The sequence below is a fragment of the Hyalella azteca genome, unplaced genomic scaffold (genome assembly GCF_000764305.2).
Source record: "Hyalella azteca isolate HAZT.00-mixed unplaced genomic scaffold, Hazt_2.0.2 contig1289, whole genome shotgun sequence".
NCBI classification, from domain to species: Eukaryota; Metazoa; Arthropoda; class Malacostraca; order Amphipoda; family Hyalellidae; genus Hyalella; species Hyalella azteca.
The window spans coordinates 1-20899 of NW_025931612.1; the positions used below are offsets into that span (position 1 = coordinate 1).

At 36.4% G+C, this 20899-nt stretch overlaps 1 protein-coding gene across 4 annotated transcripts; it reads left to right on the top strand.

Moving 5' to 3' along the window:
- The first annotated feature begins 2567 nt into the window (after positions 1-2567).
- Positions 2568-14499, top strand: LOC108674086 (lysyl oxidase homolog 2). Of its 4 annotated transcripts, none has more exons than XM_018161991.2 (9): positions 2568-3094; positions 5000-5146; positions 5946-6169; positions 6837-7029; positions 7751-7918; positions 8601-8728; positions 9005-9138; positions 9427-9679; positions 13938-14499. In XM_018161991.2, the coding sequence occupies exons 1-9, from the start codon at positions 2809-2811 to the stop codon at positions 14067-14069; spliced, it is 1665 nt and encodes a 554-aa protein (XP_018017480.1). In that variant the 5' UTR covers positions 2568-2808; the 3' UTR covers positions 14070-14499. The 4 variants fall into 4 exon arrangements, with proteins under 4 accessions (XP_018017480.1, XP_018017481.1, XP_018017478.1 ...); XM_018161992.2 differs by having other exon boundaries at positions 9008-9138; XM_018161989.2 differs by lacking the exon at positions 13938-14499 and adding an exon at positions 11255-13284.
- Positions 14500-20899: the final 6400 nt, after the last annotated feature.

The following is a 20899-nucleotide window of genomic DNA, read 5'->3' on the forward strand; positions in this document are numbered from 1 at the left end:
AACTATCTGCTACTGGCTGCACACACACAGGAGAGCGCCACGGTGGGGTTTTGTGTGTGTTGTTTATGGATTGTCGTGGCTAGGGAAATAGAAAAGTGTGAACAAATAAGTAATAATAAAAGAAATTGTCGCCTGTTATCTGGTTAGCTCAAGGCCGCGCCCACGCCCATAGCGCGGACGTGCCACGCTCATGACGATGACGTCATGCAGCTGATGAGCAAAACAGAACCGTTCGCGACGCTCCTTTTCCGGAGCGCTAGGGGGCGTTTGGCGTCACGTGGAATGCATTTGTGGAGCATGAATTCCGTGACGGATTCGTTTCTAGGTGAAACAAACAATTAATTATAGTAAGTAACGATGTGTCTTATGTTAAGAATTTGTACAAAAGTAATTTCAACAAAGAAAACAAATTAAGACTTACCCCTAAAATCATTTTTACTACAAAATTCGGAGCCTGGTTTATTTTCACGCTTAATTTGCGAGGAGGAATGCTCTGCCTAAGTGCTAAAAATTGATCGAAAAAATTGCTTCACGTAACATTTCTGCTCGCATCATTAGAGACAAAAATTAAAAAATGCGAATTTATGAGTTAATATTAAGGATCATTTCAAATCATCATGAAACTCTAATGATTTTCGAGAAGGTGACGCTACAAATGCAGAATTAAAAATATATATTTTTGAGATCCCGCTCGATTTTTACGAAGCTTTTGAGTTCATTGTAACTGCCACTGCTGAATAGAGGTATCACACAGCCCCCCTCCCCCAGTTTTTCTTTTAATTTCATGTCTTTCAAATTTTTAGCCTTAATTCTAATATGATCCAACGTATTTTAATGTTTTCTATTCAATCGAAGGGAAAATTAGGGATAGTGACCGTTAAAAAGATATTGATGTGATGTCTTTTTTCTGAAAAATTTGAACCTTTAGCTAAATTTGTATTACTTATTTACGAAGAGGATTGCTTAGCATAGCTTTCTATCCTCCAGACTTGCTCGTTGCTTGAGAGTAGCTTTTATGTGACACCGTGCAGCTGTGAACATTCATTGTGCCAGTCAATGCTGCAGGAAATTTGTGTATTATATCTGGAAACTTGTTTATGATATTGCAAATGATTCTTTTTTACTTTTGCTGACAATTTGTTAGGTTTACTTTTGAAAACCTTATTGGAATATCAATGCAAAGTTATTGGTGGGATTTGCAGAACAATTTTCAATAGTGTAGCATAAACAAAAAACCCTAAAAACCCTAAAACCTCGAAAAAAAACCCTAAAAACCCTTATTCTATGGTTTTCAAACCATGGGTTTGGCTTTAAAACCCCGAAAAACCCTTATTCTATGGTTTTCAAACCATGGGTTGATCGGTTAAGTAGTAAATTTTTATGAAATATCGTCTGTATTTCATTGCAATGATATAAAAAATTATAGCGTAAGATCAACGACGAGGAAAACAGGCGAGAAAGGCTGCAAAACATGTAACCTAAAACTCGATGGAAGGTTAGAATCCTAACCTGTGATGGTGGCTGGAACTTCCCAGACAGGTATTAGCATGGATTGCAGGATTATTCTGAACCTTTCACTATGTAAACTGGTGAAATTTTACCATGTTTACTGAAAATTTTTGTTTATTTTCTAGAACTGATTATCTAGTTTCATATTATTTACAACATGTTCATGCATGGTCTCCAGATTAGTTCCCATAAATGGACGTTACTCGAAAAACCATTAAGAAATGAGATATAAAATCCGATTCGACCCACAATCTCGTCCAATGCATGCCATAATATTACTGAATCGACTAAGATTTTTATTTTGATATGCTAATCCTTCACAAAGTGCGTCTTAATATGAACAAGCGGTCAGGTTTTTAACCTATGTAAAGGTTTTTTCTCACTATTACAATGCTATTTGCACATGCTGAAATGTAATTGCTGTTTAAAAATTCCAGCCAACTCGAGAACAATTAAAATATAAAGAATACTTCAAACAAACATATAAAAAACCTTCTTCTCCATAATTTTACATCTGGCAGGTGGTAAAACTTGTAGCAACTGTTCCTTTTTTTAATTAATGGAAAACCATAAAGGTACGAAGTACGACGATCCCCATTTATGGTACTAAGCTTGGCATATTGTATCCTCACTTACTGAGTCTCGTTCAGATACCGTCTGTGACTCAAGGCTTTTCTCTAAGTTCATGGCGAGAGAATTACTCGCGCGGCCACTCTCAGGGCGCCTCAGTGTCAGTGTTGCGGGTCACCGCGCGACGAGTGGTCGACCTCGGACGTCGGCATACCTCGCCTGAGTCATCAACTGGTGTGGCACTGTGCCGTGGTTGAGTTTCGTAGTCTGGTGTGGCACTGTGCCGTGGTTGAGTGCCATAGTCTGGTGTGGCACTGTGCCGTGGTTGAGTGCCATAGTGTGGTGTGGCACTGTGCCGTGGTTGAGTGCCATAGTGTGGTGTGGCACTGTACCGAATCAAACATTATGGCAAACTGAGCTAGCATATTGTAAAGTGGGTAGAACGTGTTCAGTGATTAATATTATTTATTGCCTCTTTCGTAGGAGTGAAAGAGTTTAATTTGAATATTTTTACTCTGCCATCCCTTCCCTATTAATCGTAATGAAGTTGAAGTGGTCACTATAACATGCTTGTGTCATTAAAATGAAATTAAGTTCTCTTGAATGATAGTGCGATAACTTTATATCGTAGTTCACTCGACAATTTTGAGATTCTTCAAAGGAATTACCGTCACGCCTGAAAAAAGAGTCTAAGTGCACAGAAATATAATCAACATATTGAAAGATAAAATGCTACCTAAAAAATTATTAGTGTACGTAATTATAGCGATGCTCGTCGTATCGCTCGTCGCCGACGAAGCCAGCGCCGTCAAGAGACGTAGACGACGAAGAAGACGTAACAGGCCAGAAGATATTAACGCAGTACGTCGCGGAGCTCGTAGGAATGGGCGACGTTTACGTCATGCGACGTCGCGAAGAGAAGAGTTTGTTAAAAGACGGCTGAGAAAATTCAGAAATCGAGACGGTGACTACGAAGGCAAGACGAGGCTTGTTGACGGCAGGGCTGAGTTTGAAGGTGAGTTGTGACATTTTTTAGTGGGTGATTCACTGAGTGAAGGTGAGTTTGGTGATGAGTGGTCTCATCACGTCGCATTATTTCTCTGGTGTGTGATTCTTCAGAGTGATGGTGAGTTTGGAAGTGAGCAGGTATGTATATTGCCACACTCCGTGGTCCTATTTCATATAAAAAAATACAGGGGGTATTCACTGAAAAACCTATGCAGAATAAGGCTGAGTTTGTGAGTGAGACGGATTATTTCAAATTATAATTTATGCCAATTTCTGAAGAAATTTGTTTCATGGTGAGTTTTGGCGTGACTAAGTTTACTAGCAGTCCACGTGACCTTCCTCTAGAGATGTTTCATGTTCGGTTAGGGCGAGTATGAATGTGAGTAGGTGTCTTCCCAGGACACATAGAATAGAATAGAATAGAATAAAAGTGTCGGCACTGAAGAAATGGGCCCATGACCTGTTGTCGATTCTTGTACTTTTCGTGACTTGATTGCCCAAGGGATCCGGCCTTTTATAATAATAATAAATAATATTAATAGCGGTTTCAGCATTTATTAGGCCGTAGGCCTGTCGCCGATTCTTAACATCGCAGAAAGTTCGCAGCATTTTGCGGTCTCGAACTCGCAACTCACTGCTACAATAATATTCTGCTGTGCTTAACCGCCTGGCCTCCTTGCCGATTCTAACCAGAAACTGGCGCACAGAGCTGGGATCGAACCAGCGACTTTCTGCGCCAATACTGGTACTCTGAACTGTAACCACTGGGCCACCCTGCTTTTGAACCCGATCTTTCCATAACGATTGATTGTGATAGCTGCTGAACTTATTGCCTTGTCCGTGAGGTGCTATGCATTTCAAGACTGAAGATATGCTCCTGCATAGCTTCGTCTAGTCTGTTCTTGAATGCGTTCATACTCGGAGCGTCAACGATGTTATTAGGGAGGCTATTCCACGTGTCGGTGACTCGAAGCGAGAAGAAATGTTGTCGCATGGATGTGTTACAAAGCAGCGTTTTTTAGTTTATAGCCGTGGCCACTGGTGTTGGTTCTTGTTTCAAATTCTTGTAATCTTTCTGGGACCTTGCATAAACCGTGGGTAAACTTGTATACATCAATGAGGTCACCACGGTCTCATCCTCAAAACTAAATTAATGATGGTTAAGCTCATATACTTCCTTGCCGAATGTGCAGGTTCTCGGAACTAAATTGACTGCAAGCAAGAGAGAGCTTAGAGATGAGTAGGTTTATTAGCAGGCTCGGGCGTCGCATTTCCAACGAAATTTGCCAATTTTGAGAATATAAGGCCAAAAATCTTTGTGCTAATTAAGTTGTACAATAAAATCTCTAGGATGATCGTAATTATTGCCATGTAACGAAGAGATTTACTGTGACTGCAAGCCCTCAAATTAGGCAACGAGGCTTGGTATAACTAATAGACGATAATAGATAAACTTGGAGTTGCCAGAAAACGAATAAGTTTCCTGTGAAGGATGACCGCTGTTTACGGTGTATTCAAATGAAGCTGTGACTAGCTACTATCAGCCGGCTTATGTTACGGCTTATTATTTCTAATAAAAAGTAAGTTGTTATACTCGATAACGTGGAGGTGCTCTTCTCTAAGAACTATTAGATAAAAATCATTATTATTGCAATAAGTACGTCATTGCCAGGTAACGCGGAGGCGCTTATCTGTAATAATGACTACGCAATTGCCAGGTAACGTAAAAGATCAAATAGAGCTTTAAAATGTTCAAAGCAAACAGCCTAAAACGGAGTTTGCTCTAATTAATATTATTTCAATGTCATTACTATTACAATAAGTACGCAATTGCCAGGTAACGTGACGATGCACATCTATAATAATTATTATTATAACGTCATTATTATTACAATAAGCACGTCATTGGCAGGTAACGTGGAGATCTACCATGACGGGAAGTGGGGCAATGTTTGCGACGATGAGTGGGATCTGCGCGAGGGCGAGATTGTGTGTAAAGGCCTCGGCTTCCCCGACGTGAACCAAGTCACCTACAACGGCTTCTACGGACACATCAGACGTAGGTGATTGCTGTAATACTAAGAGGTAGGGAAATTTCAACCTTTTACTTAGCTTCTGAAGTGAATTATTTTCCATAGAGGTAACATCGATCAGTAAGATTTTAACTCGTATGTTAATGAATTAACAAAATTGTACTCCTGCTCTGTGTCAAGTCATAACTTCGGATTTTAGCCTCGTCTTTGCAGATTGACCAAGACTATATGTATATATGGACATGAGAGATAAGGCTGCTATACACAAGTACTGTACGCACAACAGTCCCTCTGTTCATACTGAGCATCTGCGTGGGTCTGCAGGATTTGTATCGGTAGCTTTCCACTCTCTGTATATATAAATAATTGAATGAGTGCTTTGAACTGCATGGTATCTTCTGATACCACCCACTGGTAATAAAGTACGTGGTGCACGCTACGGAGTTGTAGAAAAGATAAGGGAATTACTTTTTATTGAAAATTACTTAATAAATCTGTATTATTTTGCCCGTGTTTTCGCTACTCACTTGTAAATATAATTTTATCATATTTATGTACCATGCACCCTTTAACCAGTCAAGAAGTTTTATTGATAAATATTGTAGCATATCGCACTTGCCTACCCTTAAAAATATTAAATTATATAACATTCAATATATTGACAATATAGTGGCATCATATTCATCATCATTCATTATATTTTTCATTAATTAAGCTAAAATTTAGGACCACAGCTGACAGTCAACCTCGTATATTTCAGTATTGATCTAAATTAAAGTCTAATATTAAATTAAACGATCTAAACTTAAAAGTTCGTGTCCTCAGATCAGTACTGGTTGGACAACCTCTTTTGTTTCGGTAACGAGAAGAACATTTCCTCCTGCAAACACGACGGTTGGGGCAAGCACGACTGTCAACCAGACGAGGCGGCTGGTGTGGTGTGCATGACTCATTTTTCAACCACAACCGAGCCTCCCACCACCACAGCAGCCGTGCCTCTCATACCAATACGGGATGAACCCGCCAACGTTAAAAGATCGAGGCTGCAGGTACGGAGATTACATATGGCAGCTCTTCACCCTAAATTGACCACTTAATTGGGCGAATTTATTCCTTCCAACCTGTGCTGTCCCTTATTTTTCGAATTCAAGTATAGGGCTGAAACTTTGAAACCAAGTGATTATGCAACTTCAGTCATTCGGCGGAGATTTATATTTTTAGTAAAAAAATTCTTAGCATTAATTTCTAACACACGTCAATATCACAATTCATGAGTGGGAAGTGGCCGCTCAAGTATTAAAACAAAACTAATAGTTGGCATGTTTAATACTCATAAAAGTAGTGCAGTCGAAAGCTGAGTTTTAGTTCAATTTTCTTAAGTGCAAATGCAGTTTAATTCATTCAATTTCCCAGATCACTTCTTGATCTTTTTGCTTCAATAGGCAATATTATTGAAATTCTGTGGTTACCTGTTGATTTTATTGCAGGGATGAAATCGTTCTATTTACCTAGTTATCAACTGAAATCCAATTTTACAATAAATATTTGTTTTAATGAGCAGAGCATGAATTGTTTGACAAAATACAATAGCTTCTCAAGACACTCGTGTGTCTGGAAACACTTGGCGGAGACTCCATATCGATAAATGCGGCGGGATATTATAATTTAACATTTTTGCTGTTAATATCAACGTAAAAACAATAGTTAAACTTGCAGGACACACTTGGTGGAGACTCCATGGAGTTAAGTGTGGCTGGAGGACGGGTGCCGGAGGAGGGCCGTGTGGAGATCTTCATGCCAGGCTCCAACTCCAGTGGACTGATCTGTGGAGACGGCTGGAGTCTGCTGGAGGCTGCGGTGGTCTGCAGGCAGCTGGGCTACGGATACGCTCAGTCTGCGCCCTCTACAGGTATCAGAAATAGGCTTTTTTAGACGTAAAATTAATTCAAATAATTGATTTGAGATCACTGGAGAGCACAAAACTCACATTCCTTCAATTCAATGTTCAAATTCTGACACTTGTTTGTTAGACCATTGGAGCTTAACGCAAATACTTCCATTAAGCCCACACGCAAATACGTCTACAAAACTAAGAACTAAGCGGAAATGTGCATGTGCCACTCATTGAAGCGCGTTAAATGTTTATATGTAGCATCCGCTGAGGAGCTCCAAGGGGTTTAGCTTATAACAAGAAGACGGCTTTTGTATCCAATACGGGTAACTGATAAGCAGCAAATACGAGATCGGGATTTCTCAGTAATAATCCAGAAGGCTTTCGAATAGTCATCAATAAATGTTTCAACAAATAACAGAATTATGTCCGAAATCTTACATTCGCTCCGGTTTTTGAAATTAATCAATCCTGCTCTCTTTTACATAGGTGACTTTTAGAAAACAGAATTAAAAATGAAAATTAAATGGAAATTTCTTTGGTTACCGTCCCCTATGTACAGAGTTTATGGCTGAACCTGGAGTTATAGTATTGTGTACTGGTTCTCTCAGGAGTGACATATTACGCATGTCTTTTGAATGATAAAAGGAATTTTCATAGTTTTGATCGAATGTATTCGGCAGGAAAATTTTTCAGTAAAGTCTAAATGAAAAAATCTAAAGGTTATGTTTTCATTCAGGTTTCTTTGGCGGGAACATGACACAAATCGTCCTCTCTGGGGTGAAGTGTCGGGGCAACGAGGAACGTCTCGATGAATGTCTTCACGCCGTCCCACAGGAGCCGGGACTCGTCAAGTGCTTGGGACCTCCGGGCGACCTCAACATTGCCGGGGTCACGTGTGTTCAAAGTTAGTCCCGTGACCTCAACATTGCCGGGGTCACGTGTGTTCAAAGTTAGTCCAGGGGTCACGTGTGTTCAAAGTTAGTACCGTGACCTCAACATTGCCGGGGTCACGTGTGTTCAAAGTTAGTCCCGTGATGCCTGCACAGATCATTACCGACATATGCTGAAGTTATTCAGGTTTGATAGTCCTGATAAATGAGAATTCTATCATTCCTAATCCCATCATTTATTTTCAATATAAATTTAATATAAAGTTTAAGGGCAAGCAATTCAAATTCACATTTATCCTAACAGTCCCATTTAACTTCTATTTTGAATTTTGAAAAAATGTAAAAATTTTCATTTTTGACTATTCATTTTCATTGTTATTTAAAATTTAATTTTTATTTATTTAAATGTCACTTTATTAAATAGAAAACGAAAATTTCAAATCTTTATTAGAACCAAATCTCCTGTTTTGCAACGCTTCACGGTTCTACAAATAAATAAAAAATTTTAATTCCATGTTATACATTCCTACCTATTACATTCACGTTTCTGTGTCAGTTCACTTTTAATGACCTTTCTTGAACAATGTTTGCAGACTTAGCATCTTGTCATTTAGTAATATTAGGATTGCATTAAAACTTTGATTCTATTCACTGACGGGTCCGAAAACTTTGCTTAGACTGCAATTTCGTTCGCAGAAATGGCGGATCTGGTGCCCGACACACACGAACTTATGCGCTCCGTACACTTGGAGGACAAACAACTTTTTTTCCTGCAATGCGCAATGGAGGAAAACTGTCTTGCATCAACTGCTTATGAAAAAGAGGTGCTCCTATTTAGATAAGCTAGGAGCAGATTGTTATGGATGCGATAAAATGAATTATGTTTATGAAATGCTTGATAGAGATTAATTCTAAATGACTTAAGTAAATAAATTTCGGCGCTTCAATCATGCATTTGAAGCCTCTTACAATTATTAAATCTAAAACAGTATAATAGAACTACAGTTAATTTTAGAACAAATTTGAAACTAGATACTTAGAAATTCATTATTATCATACATTTAAATTGATTATCAAGACAATTCACGACTCCCCTCCAGCAGAAGATGGGGTACGGATGGCACCTGGAGACGCGGCGTCTGCTGCGCTTCACCGCCCGCATCGCCAATCAGGGCGACGACGCTTTTCTGCCTTTCCTGCCCAAGCATTACTGGGAATGGCATCACTGCCATATGTCAGATTTGTACATTAAATCTGTTTTAATAATCTGTAGTTGAAGAAATGCATCATGTTTCCTATAAAGAAATTTACTAAACTGTCATAAATTTTACACCGAGAATTTTAGAAGATATTGCAACAATTAACTGGGAAATCTCTCTGTTGAGCGCCAGAGCAAGCGCTGTGCTCAAACTCAAATAATACTTTGAGCACTTATTCGCAATTTCAGTCGCTCTAATTTACTCAGTACCTCTTAAATGACTCATTTATTACTATGTTTTCCATTCGTCGAGTATTTTTACAGGCATTACCACAGCATGGAAGTGTTCGCTCACTACGACATCATGGATGCCAAAGGCAAGAAGGTTGCTGAGGGCCACAAAGCTTCTTTTTGTCTCGAGGACAACAACTGTCTGCCAGGGATTGAACCTTATTATAAATGCGCTAACTTCGGCGACCAAGGCATCAGTCCGGGCTGCACCGACACCTACGCCTACAACATCGACTGCCAGTGGGTGGACATAACCGACCTCGAGCCCGGCGACTACACCTTCAAGGTAGGCACGCATTCAGTTATTATTAGTATTAATTATTATTATTATTGTTATTATTATTATTACTATTGTTATTATTGTTATCATTATTATTATTAATATTACTATTAGTAACTCGTTGGCTTGAATCGCAATTTCAAGCGCATTTGAACTGACGATGAAGCTGGACTCCGACACGTTCTCTATGAAGATATGATTAATTTTAGTGGAATTTTCTTTGCTGCTAAATTTTTTCCGATTATGCTGTACTGTGCTTGAAATAGTTGTATCGGAAAGTGCATTTAATTAGCTTGTATTTTGTATTCTGAAATGACAATTCACAAGAAGGCAAACATGTTTTGAGGGAGCTTCCACAAAGATACAAATTTAGTTACTATGTATTGTTCATAGAAACTTTGAAGCTCGAACTGAGAAGTGGTTCCTTTTCTTGCGTAGGAGCGGTGGTGATGATATTTTCAAAATATAGCTTTATTTTCTACACTATCGTTTATTTACCGAGTATTTCGCATCCAAACGTATTCTTCGGCTCACAGATTTTTATTTCAATTAATTATATTAAGCTTAGAGTAAATCTGGACCGGCTTAATTCTTGGGACAAAATGGTCCTTGTGCAAGATATACAATCGAGCAATTTAAGTATAGGCGATACAGAAAGTTTAAATTTCCCAAGCACGGCAATTTTTATGAAAATAACTTTGGTCTTTGTATTTTAAGCTGTATATTAAGATATATTATTTTTTACAGTTGCACGAATCTTGCACCTTATATGTACATTTTTTTCATGGATGTCATAAGATTTAAAATTGCCTAGCATGGAATCCTCTAGTTCGTCTAGTTTCCATGCATGCAAAGATTTGATACGCATCCGTAACATTACTGACCATGAGCTATCAAGGTCAATTTCCCCAGAAACTTCTTTTATCAGGCTATACTCGATTTAACTTTCGTAATCTTTTTTCGTTGTTCGACATTTTGGCTGGCTGTTTAATTTGCTAAGCAAACTCAGCTACGTTTCTTTTTTGTTCCTCTCAGTCTGTCAGTCTAATTCTGTTTTGCTTTATGTTTATAGTATTCAAGAAGACTAAACATTTTATAAACTTACAAGACTGCTGTGTTTTATGTTTAGAGTATTCAGCAAGACTAACCTTATTTAACTGAGCAGTATGACAGTGGTGCATTTGCACCAATCTCTTATCGCCCAAATGTGTACACTATAAAAACACAAGACCAGATCCCATGTACCGGATCATCCGCTAATAGTCAATTGTTTATTAACACTGCAACCCACTTCAACAGCTCTACTCATAAATCCAATAACTTTTAAATATTGTTTTGGCCGTTATGATATTTTGAAAATACTTGACACGTCAATTCTTTCTCAAAAATGATTCTTGAATTTTTTTACGAATTGGGCGATAAATGATTGAACTTTATCTTCCTACCACTCGTCTATTACAAAGTTGCTCAAGTTTCGTAAAGAGAACAAAGTTTCGTTTGTAAAAATTGTATATGAGCTCGAAATCGTCCAGCAAACATTCAGTTATATTATCAAACATTGAGTAATATTATCTTGATCAGCTGTCGGTGAATCCAGACATGAAGGTCGGTGAGCAGAGCTTCGATAACAACGTGGCGGTGTGTCGTCTACAATACACGACTACCTCAGCCTGGCTGGGCAACTGCTCTCTGCATGCACCCCATAACCTACCCCCGTATCCCGATGTAGCCGTCAACCTGATCTAGGGAGGTCAACTTGATCTAGGGAGGTCAACTTGATCTAGGGAGGTCAACTTGATCTAGGGTGGTCAACTTGATCTAGGGAGGTCAACTTGATCTAGGGAGGTCAACTTGATCTAGGGAGGTCAACTTGATCTAGGGAGGTCAACTTGATCTAGGAAGGTCAACTTGAGCTAGGGAGGTCAGCTTGATCTTGCAAGGCAAACCAGATATAATAAGGTCATCCAGGTAAAATGAGGTCAACCAGGTATAAATAGGTCAACTATAAATAAAGAGGTCAACTAGATATATTAGTGTCAACCCGATATAATCGGGTCAAACCGATAAAAAGAGGTTAACCAGATATAAAGAGATATATACAAGATTTAATGAGATCAATAAGATATACTGTAGCGAGTTCAAACAGTTATGAAAAGGTCAATCAAATCTGAGTGTACCAGATATAGTAGGTTCCACCATACCAATGAGTCATACAGATTATACAAATCAACCGAATCTAATCGAGTCTATTAGATCTAACTCAATCATCAAGGCCTAATCAGGTCGGATTTATCAACTGTAAAGGTAGACAACAATATAGACAATAAGTGAACAATATTTTATATTTTGGCTGTCTTTATGTAATGCATGATATGTTAAATTTTATGCATGTGAAATTTATCTAACACATACTTTCAAATGTTCTATATAAATTATTTACTGTCAGCAATCACTGAAAGAAGGTTCATTATCACTCGAAAAAACTAATCTGAAATGTTAGGGTATTAATCTCAAGGTCTCTCTTGAGGTCTTCTCAATCAGGAACTCGATCATTCGTAGGAGAAATCGTAATCGATTCAGAAATAACATAATGTCAAATTTAGAATAATTTTTCATCACTCACAAATACATTATATACGTTTTGAGAGATAAATAACCTGAATACAGGCACAACTCATTGTCAAGAAGGCAAAAACCTGTAGAAGCACACTCATAATCGTCATTTTAAAAAAGTTACTGATAGAAATATTTTTTATGAGTAATCAGCTCATTTTCTTTCATTTTATTTCTAGAGTGACTTTCTTAAATGAGCGAATTTATAGGGCTCCTGTCTCCGCAATAAATAATAATTTTATGATTTAGTTACAATATTTTATTTTCATTGATTAACGGCAAAACAATTTTACAGCAAATTCTAGCTCACTCATCGATGCAAAAGTGTGGGAAATTAAAGCACACAGTGAAATTAATAATGGCTGGTGTATAGATAAGTCCAGTGTATATATATTTTATGTATATATTATTCAAGGAAAGATATCTAATTTATCTTGTAGGCGTATGATTTTTATCCATGTACAGCTCGCCTTTGAGTTTGATGCCCTCGAATACGCCGATGCATGCAACTTAAATGCAGAATGCAAGCTAACATTTTATCCGTGCAATTCGACCGAAAATTGAATTTGAAAATAACCCAGGCATTTTTTTCGATCGTTTATTCTACTCTTGTGGTTTGTTTATTCTTCATTTTTTGTCTTAGACTCTGGAGGTGCTAAGCATCTAAAGCTATTCTTAAATTACCGTCTAATTTTCATACATAAAGCTAGACTTTAAAACTTTCGGAGAAAGTAAAAAGTATACATTCTATACAAAAAATTGTGGAGTTTTAACGAATAAAACAGCGGTCATGGACAATCAAATAGAATTAGTTGCCAACAAGACAGTTGTCTATCAAATAGTATTTTTTGCCGACGAAACGCTTGTCAACTATTAGAATTATCGCTAACTATACAGTCGAATTCGTCAGAAAAACGTAAATCGACCTATTGGCTCCTACGATAGACAATATTCGCCAACAAAACATACCCATAGGCAAACAAGACATCACAAGCATAACAGAGTTATAAAATAAAATATTTAAAAATACTCTTTAAAAAAACACGTTTTTCTTGTAGACTAAAAAGTAGAAAATAAATTTTGGCGCGCCCCAAAAAACGTGGGTCGGGCTGTACGTTCAACATCAAATTTCCAAAATTTGTGTGTTGTATGCTTTTCGCTTTAATCATAAATCTGCCCGACACACGTTTTTTGGGGCGAGCCAAAATTTATTTTCTACTTTTTAGTCTACAAGAAAAACGTGTTTTTTTTTTAAAAGTATTTTTAAGTATTTTATTTTCTCCTTTTTAGTCCGTTGCTGCACGGACTAAAAAGCATGACTTGACGTACGTATCGATGATACGCAGCGTCAGCGCCTGCTCGTCTATAACGTCAGCGCCCGCACGTCATACTATATATATACTATATATATACCATATATATACTTTACTCAATTAAACTAATTTCGGTCTCTAATTACTAGTTTTTATGATTGTATCTGAAATTGTTAGGCGAAAATAGCCTGCATGCCGAATTTTAGATCTCTAGAACAATCAGAAGTGGGCTAATTTTCGTTCTCAATGTTAACAACAAACAAACAAACAAACAAACAAACGCGAAGCTAAGCTAAGAAAAACGTTTTAAAAACGTTTTAATAAAGTTCTGTGTCCAGCTGGAGATAAACCCGGACTTCAAAGTTGGTGAGCAGAGTTTCATGAACAACGCGGCACGCTGCGAGCTCAAGTATTCGGTGAACAGCGCCTGGATCGGCAACTGCTCGCTCGGCCGACCTGGACCAGACTGATCGTAGTCTGTTTCTTATATATTACCTAGATATATAAATCATGTTTAGCTTCTAATGATTAGATTTAATATTAAGTATAATTCATGGGATAGGTAACTTTAAATTAAATTTTACTATATATGTAGGCTGTTCTACATTTCTTACCACTGTATTCATAATGAAAGTTATTCATGATGATTTATAATTTCGCTAAACTGAATCCATTCATTAAGGTAATCATAAATTCCAATAAAACGGACAATAGTCTAATTTTTACTTGTTAATGCTTTTAATAAACATGGCAAACAATGTAATATTACGTTATCATAATACTATGTTGCCAGTCATGTTCCCAGCGAATAACCAACAACCTTCATTAACTGTTTAGCGTGGTCTTGTTATAGGTTATGGATATAAAATAGAACCAAAATAAATATTTGATAAAATATATTTAATTCGAATTAAAATGATAAAAGAGTTCAATATGAATTTTTTTAAGAACGAACTAATTCAATTTATTTTTCGTTCATCACTGAATAAATTAGAGTTTAATTGATGAGAATGATGATGTAAACGTCCATCCTGCAGTCTTTATAACATGTAAATATTCTCTCGCGTGATAATAGAAATAAATCCATGAACTGCGCTCATGACATTAAACTCAAAACAACTTACTCTTCGTGAAAATACTTACTATTCTTTTTTAATTTTAATAATTCGACAGCAATATGACCTCATGCGAGTTTCTCTCAGGTCACGTAATATTTTCTCTATTTTATTTTCACAATGCAAAATATTCTGAGTCTCACATTAAGAAAATTTCAATATTTTGATCCTGGAAGAAATTTATCAGTAATGCTCCTACAACATCGATTGATAAAAAACTTCTTATATTTATGCATATTATCCTTCTTTCTGAAGTTTAAAAATATCAAATAAATAATAGCTGAACAAAAGTTCTTAGTGAACCTTTTTCTTAATTATGAATAAGTACTCTCATCGTTGCAATATTGTTAAATGCAACAGATGTCAAAGTTTCGCAAATATTTGATATATTTTTTACCTAATAATATTTTTAAAGATTATTCATTTATGGTAGCACTGCCATTATTCCCTTATAATAAAATAGTTGTGTTTACATAGTAAAATAATACTAGAAAATGTTTAAGTTCAACAAATATGCTGACCAATATTTTTTTTTAAATAATTCTCGCTTATTGAAGTAAAATTTTCAGTAAAAATGCCGAAATTTCTCTGTTTATAATTTATTTTTTACCTGCATACGAGGACAGAAAAGACCAAATCAAACAGGCCTAGAACATATAAAAAATTACAATAAATCAAATTTGATACAATGAGCCTCCACCGAGAAAATGAGCAGAATATCATACAAGTAATCAGGAACATCATGATGTAGCAAATAAAAAAATATATTTGTAATCATAATCAATAGTGGAATTGGAACGTGAAGCAGGAAAAATTTGAATAAATTAAAACTGTGCAAAAATTAAATTCCGAGAATTGGGCTTTAAAAGCAGATTTATAGCTATTTATCTCAGGAATATCTAACAGTTTAAAAAAACATAATAAGATTAAGCGCGTGATCTCTACATTTGATTTTAAAGCTAAGTTTAAGGAATTTGTTATCGTGAGGTTACAGGAGAAGGACAGTCAAAAATTCCATAAAAAGAGGTTAGCAATTCTAGAACTCTTACAGCGCGGGATTTTGAACTCAATTCAAATCTCATTGCTTATGATCATATTAACAGGCAGATACGAGATTTGTCCAAATATTGATACACTTTTTGCACTTTTGTGCTGTGGGTAACAAAAGTTTCACGTAAATGTTTCTCACGATTACGCTGCCCGTCCATTATTTTCAAGCGGTAGATAGAAGAGTTATCGTAAAGTTTATTCACGATGCAGCATTGTTTATTTATCATCATGTTTATTCACAATAATTCATCCTTTAAATTACCATGACAGTTTTATTTCTATTACATTTTTTAACAGAATTTCTTCATCTTCAAACGCCATGAAACGCATAGTTTCAGTGTCTGCTGACTACAGCATAAATTATCTTCAACTCAAACTACTTTTATTTTACCATTGAAGTTTTACAGTAGAATTTTTGAAGGAGAAACTAAATTTCATCTAAGCCTTTCAGCAGCGTCTAGTTTTGACAAATTTTCTTTGACAGATAAAAATTCTTCAAAGAAAATGACAACCGAACATTGGTTTTCAAATGGGATTTTTGCTTTATCTTGAATTTGACTATTCTAGAAGATAGGAACCTGAATTAACTATGAAGGAATTTGAAATCAGAATAGACAAACTTAACTTAGTGCTATGTGAGTATAAACAACCTTTTTCTTCTTTTTAAATTTCAGGATTTTTTTTCAAGCTGAAAGAATTCGACTTCACAGGTCTATTGGAGATGATTTCCGGAGATTGCCTCATTTCCAGAACTGATGATTGTAGTTCGGCTCATTTCCAATGCTCGTTACACGACGATCGACTCCATTTCTGCAGTTCCATTTTAACCTTTGTAGATATGGTACACGGAAAGGAAATTCTTACAATGTAATGCATGAACTTTTATTCGATGCGGATACGTCATTCATCTGACTTCAAGAAAAAGCAAAGTTGAAATGTAATTTCGAATTTAAATCGTCGAATTCAATCAATATAAGAAAATTTTCATTTTCCTTGGTCTGTTCGGCAAATTTCGCAATTACAAACGTATTGATAAATGATAATACTCACTTCTACAACCCTGTATTTTGGTTTATTTTCAGCAACGAATGTTCATAACGAATGCATTTAAATAATAATGTTTGCCATCAAACGCGAAGCTCGCATCCATAGGCAGCTGCTATCTTAGCATTCAATTTGTTCGAGCATTTCTGTAGACAATGCGAAGAACAGCGCGGCCCGGAAAGATGCTTACGAATATTACAAGATATTCACCAACTCCTACAATGGGCCGTGGGGCCGCGAGCTGCCATTTGCTGCCATTTAATCCCGTTTATTCACGGCCATTGCGCAGTGTAGTCGCTCGCTCACAAATGTTCTAAGTGCTGATAAGCACGGCAGCCGCGACCTCTAGTCCGTCAGGTAGCGTGTCGAGTGCAATAGAAATGACCAAGTAAGGCATCAAAATTGCGCTGTTACGCTATCAGTTTACTGTACGAGAATATTTATCTGGATATACTTAAAAATAAATATTCGGAGAAAAATAGATTTTTGATAACAATAGACCTTACGTACACTTACAGTGATATGCCAACGGCAAACGATCAAGTGTGTTTTTTTTATTAAATGGAAATTTTGTTCGACTTTGACAAGGAACGATTTTCTGGTATGCTTACTGGCGCGATTAAGGAACAATTTGCGCCTGAAGAAAACGACTTTGAATTTCGCGAACGAATTCTGAACAGAAAACGACTGAACGGCCGTATTGAGGCTGCAGATAATGCCAACATTCCCTGAATGTGATGGTTATGCTCATGAATGTACACGTCATGCACACTTTCAGTGAATTAATTTAAAACTTCCTTCAAATGTGGGACGTTGAATACTATATATTATTGCTATATATTAAATCTCATAGATGAAGATTATACAGGCCAATTTAACTTCAAAGTTTATATAGACATCAGTACGAAATATAATGATATTAAAAAATTACCCTGCTTCATGCTATAACATCACTTCCCATTAGGGGGGTAGTTGAAAATTGATTAAAAGCACACAGCTCATATGCGCTGAATTACTGCCTTATGATACTAAATAACCTTTAAAAGTTGCATGAGTTATAGCCTTAGAATTTAATTTGAATTCATTAGTTCAATAAAACCATGGCCATGTACGAAAAATTTAATTGATAATTAGCTTTTGATTAAATATTTGCCATGAAATAAAAACATTGACAATATAGCAGCTTACACTAAACATTTTCGAAACCATTGTCATCAATAATTTTATAAACTAACAAAAAAGTAACCCAAAATTTAATCGGTTTCCAAATTTATAAGCAACAAATTTTATTCAAATTATCTCAAATTTTCCGATTATTTATTTAGCAAAACTGATATTAAAATTGAATTCATAATCCAGTGAGCAATAACACCAAATATAATAGGCACATTACTCTAAGGTACTACCTTGGTATTAAAAAAATACGACGATTGAATAGTTGGCCAAATAAATTAATGCTTTAAATGAATTAAATTTCTTGCTTTTCAAGCACATCGTGTTTTTGAAGCCCATGTAAAATTTAGAGCTGAGGGTAGAGCAGTGCCAAGAGTTCTTGAATTTGAGCTCTGGGACTCAAAGTTAAATGGAGAAATGCAAACGCGTCCCCTGATTTATTAAGCGCAGTTAACGGGCCAAAAATTTCCGTAGCTCAAGCGTTTCCGTGTTTGCTCTTTTAAATTTGTTGATTACTGTAATCTTTAACTCATCGCTTTGAGGAAAAACAAAATTTGAAAAAATTAAGGCAGAAAGAAGATATAACCCCGATTTTCGGACGTCTGAAATATTTCAAGTGTATCTTGTTCTGAAAAGATTCACGAAGTTCATTTTTCACATTCACACAACAAATGTGTTCTCTTATTCAGGGCATTCGTGTTGTGACACTACGCATTCAGTATTCATTATAATATTTTTATGATGTATCATTTCCTTAGTTTAAATTAACTCCTCATTCATGTGTACAAAATCATCTCGTCATTAACTTCTAAATTTCATTGCTAATATGGCTAATAATTTATGGCTAATAATTTCATGGCTAATAAACAATATCGTACACTGCTTGAAAATTGATAAATTTTCTATCAACAATTTGCTAGAGGACTCCTCAACTCTATTTTTCAATAAGGTAATTAAATCACGTATAAATTCTTTATAAAATTTATTTGGCGTGATACTTCAGCATCAGCGGCGTATAATTCTCCCACTGCCACCGCGTATAATTCTCCCACTGTCACCGCGTATAATTCTTCCACTGTGTCACCGCGGATAATTCTTCCACTGTGTCACCGCGTATAATTCTCCCACTGTGTCACCGCGGATAATTCTTCCACTGTGTCACCGCGTATAATTCTTCCACTGTCTGTTTCACCGCGTATAATTCTTCCACTGTGTCACCGCGTATAATTCTTCCACTGTGTCACCGCGTATAATTCTTCCACTGTGTCACCTGTCTCTTATACACATCTAGATGTGTATAAGAGACAGGTATAATTCTTCCACTGTGTCACCGCGTATAATTCTTCCACTGTGTCACCGCGTATAATTCTTCCACTGTGTCACCGTGTATAATTCTTCCACTGTGTCACCGCGGACACTCATTTTGTTCTCAGCAGGCAGCTAGCACATGATCATACACCACAACGGAAGGCCGGCTAGATTATGCGGCAAACAGACCATCCTCGACAAGATTGTAATCTTGCTGCCAGGATATTGCTTGCATAAGATTGCGCTTTACTGCCGCTCCGAGGCATTAATATTACACTCGTATAATTCCGCACGAGTGGAAAGAGAAGGAAGATTGTCGTGTCCAGTACCGGAATTTGAAGGTGAACCTTTTACTAGAATAAATGTATTTAAGCCAATAATATTCGCGAAAATTGCGTTCCAAATGTTTTGAAATAACAGAACCATCAATATTTGGTGTATATGAAGAACTTAGTCTGCTGCGACAAACACGCAAATCCTAGTACTGTTTTTAATGCTTGCTTGACAACGTTTCTTAATTCTAAATTATATAGTCATACGAAAAACCTCAGCTTTGAACTTAATAGCTATTAGTCTTTATGTAATTTTGAATCTGCATTAATTTACTAATTTTTTAAGCTAAATCTACACTATTTATTTAACCGAGTGAATGGTTCCGGTATGTAAGCCTCAACACAATTGTGCCTCAGAAGAATTAAATTTGCGGGCTACAGTTGATGTCTAGGGTTATAAGGAAAAATATATAACTCAGTACTCACTGCAGTGAGTGACAGCAGAGAGCGCATTTTCTCATCGACAAAAACGTGGTCACGGACGGACAGACAGACAGACGGACATACATGACGAGCACAATAGCGCCTTTTTCCATAAATAAGAAAATGCGCTAAAAAGAAGTAATAATAGCTACTATTTAGGATGATAAGATAATTCGCCCTTCAGAGAGTTCTGAAGTGCAGTGAGGCAGGCCGCTGAGCGTGGCGTAGTTATGACCGATGATGAAGCGGATGAAGGATTGCTCACTGATGAATATAATTATGACAGGCTCCTCTGTTGTAGTGATATCTTGGAACTGGTGAATAGCTTCTCACTCAAGATGGTGATGAAACTAGCATTAATATCATTGTCGCAGGTTACCTCGAAAGAACGCTGGTTACGAGTTGATTTTCTTAAAAACAACGTTTAAACAAGGTTATTTTAACGTCAGATGCCTAATGGGTAGGTACGTCTAATTATAGAAGATGATTTTGTTGATGAAAACACAACGCAACGTTATAAAGATGACCTGGAAAATATCACGAATCGTAAAATAATCTAAAATTTGTTTAATTTCTTCCCTCACCTCACAAATAAAGGAAAATCAAGACTAATGAAATGTTTTATTATGTCAAATAATACATTAATTATTTAACTAAATTACCTAAAATGTAATCATAAAATGGTAACCTTACCTGCTAAAATTTATTTAAATATACCTGATTAGCAGAATTTAATGTCCATAATAAATCAGATGCAACAAATTTGTATTCATTAGCCGGATTCCGATGAACTACCCAAATTCTGTTGCAGATTTTCGAAGAAAGCATTAATACAAACGAAAGCAAATATAGTGA